This window comes from Citrus clementina, unplaced genomic scaffold, assembly GCF_000493195.1.
Source record: "Citrus clementina cultivar Clemenules unplaced genomic scaffold, Citrus_clementina_v1.0 scaffold_1, whole genome shotgun sequence".
NCBI classification, from domain to species: domain Eukaryota; kingdom Viridiplantae; phylum Streptophyta; class Magnoliopsida; order Sapindales; family Rutaceae; genus Citrus; species Citrus x clementina.
Window position 1 is genome coordinate 5492084 of NW_006263303.1, and position 1638 is coordinate 5493721.

The 1638-nt window shown below is 44.0% G+C and overlaps 1 protein-coding gene across 1 annotated transcript in view; it reads right to left on the bottom strand.

Moving 5' to 3' along the window:
- Window positions 1–252: 252 nt before the first annotated feature.
- LOC18055838 (leucine-rich repeat extensin-like protein 3) overlaps window positions 253–1638 on the bottom strand; it is a 2569-nt gene continuing 1183 nt past the window's right edge. The window contains 2 exon segments of the mRNA XM_024178429.1: window positions 253–958; window positions 960–1638. The exon segment at window positions 960–1638 is cut by the window's right edge and continues 101 nt beyond it. Of these exon segments, the coding sequence (XP_024034197.1) occupies window positions 833–958; window positions 960–1638 (805 nt within the window). The 3' untranslated portion in view covers window positions 253–832.

The following is a 1638-nucleotide window of genomic DNA, read 5'->3' on the forward strand; positions in this document are numbered from 1 at the left end:
AAAAAGAACCACAAGCTCACAACTCACAATATCAACAATAATAATTCCTCTGATAAGCTGAGAATAAATTCTTCGATGAATAGAAACCCAGTTCATAAACTGACACTGAAACTAATGGCCAAGTTCTAACGGTTAATTGCATCATGAATGCACGGACATGGACACAAATAAGGGAATTAAGAAATGAGAGAATTGCCTATCAATCTCAGAATTCACAACAAAAAGAACATCCACAGTAAGAGACACAGCAGATGAAGAATTGAAAGGAATGACATGAATTATGGAAATCAAATACAAGTAAAATGTTCATGATTATACTATAAATTGGAAAGCCAAATGAACAAAAGTATGATAGTTAAAAGAAGAGATAACAGCAATAAAAACCCACAAACCACGACCATCACAAGCACCAGTAGAGCAGCAGTGCCGTGATGATGATGGTCACGAATTCGTCCCTATACATACACTTTCTCTGCAACCTAAAACTCTTTCTCTGCCATTTTTATTTTCACAACTCAAATTTCCATAACAATTCAAATAAATATGGAGAGACTTTCTCCTCTTACCTCTCTAATTTCTCTCTTTTTTTGGTTTTGTTTTTCAACCTCTTCTCCAATCTTTTCTTTAAAAGAGACCATTGGCAGAATGATCAATTTTAACATCAACAACTGCACAGACTGCTTAACTCCCAATTCAATCTCCTTATTCTTCTTTCCTCTCAAAGAGCGACGAGAATTGCCCAAGAGAAGAGGAAAATCATTGCCGGAACTTGGTAAATTTGTTTTTACTTATACATAATAAAAAGGTTAGAGGAGGAAATTTCTCAAAAGAATCAATAGAAAGGTGGTGGCGGAGGCGAAGCATATGAGACTCCAAACACTGGTGGCAATGGCCCCTCGTACACTGGTGCTGGAGGCGGTGGACTTTCATAAACAATTGGCGGCGGTGGAGTATACTGGTGGCGGCGGCGGTGGTGGTGAAAGAACTGGCGGAGGAGGTGGAGGTGACGGTGATGGTGGTGGTGGCGGCGGTGGTGGTTGCGGTACTACAACTGGTGGTGGTGGTGGTGAAATAACTGGCGGAGGAGGTGGAGGTGAGGGTGATGGTGGCGGCGGTGATTGCGGTATTACAACTGGTGGTGGTGGTGAGGGCACCGGCATTGGTGGAGATGGGGGAGGTGGCGGCGGCAAGGTAGGAACAAAGGGTTTACATTTAAATGAAGAACAATCCACGCGCTTGGACAGGAATGACTTACATTGCGCTGAAGACCTCTGTGCTGGCCTTGCTGGCAAGCAATTCCTCCTGTCATCAAAAGCTTGTAAGCTCAAGCAAACCGGCGGCTCCCCGGTGAAGAAATTGTACGAGAATGTGAAGTTCTGCAAGTTAGGCAGCCGACAAATGCTCGCCGGGATTGTGCCAGAGAGCATGTTGTGAGCCACATTGAGCTGTTCCAAGCTCACCATTCTTCCAATCGTGTCCGGCAAAGGACCCAGAAGCTGATTGAAGCTGACATCAAATACAGTCACGTTCTTGAGCATCCCAATCTCCGGAGGCAAGCAAGACCTCAACCCATTATTCAGTAGAATAATTTCGTTGAGTCTTGACATGTTACCAAGACTCGAAGGCACACAGCCATGG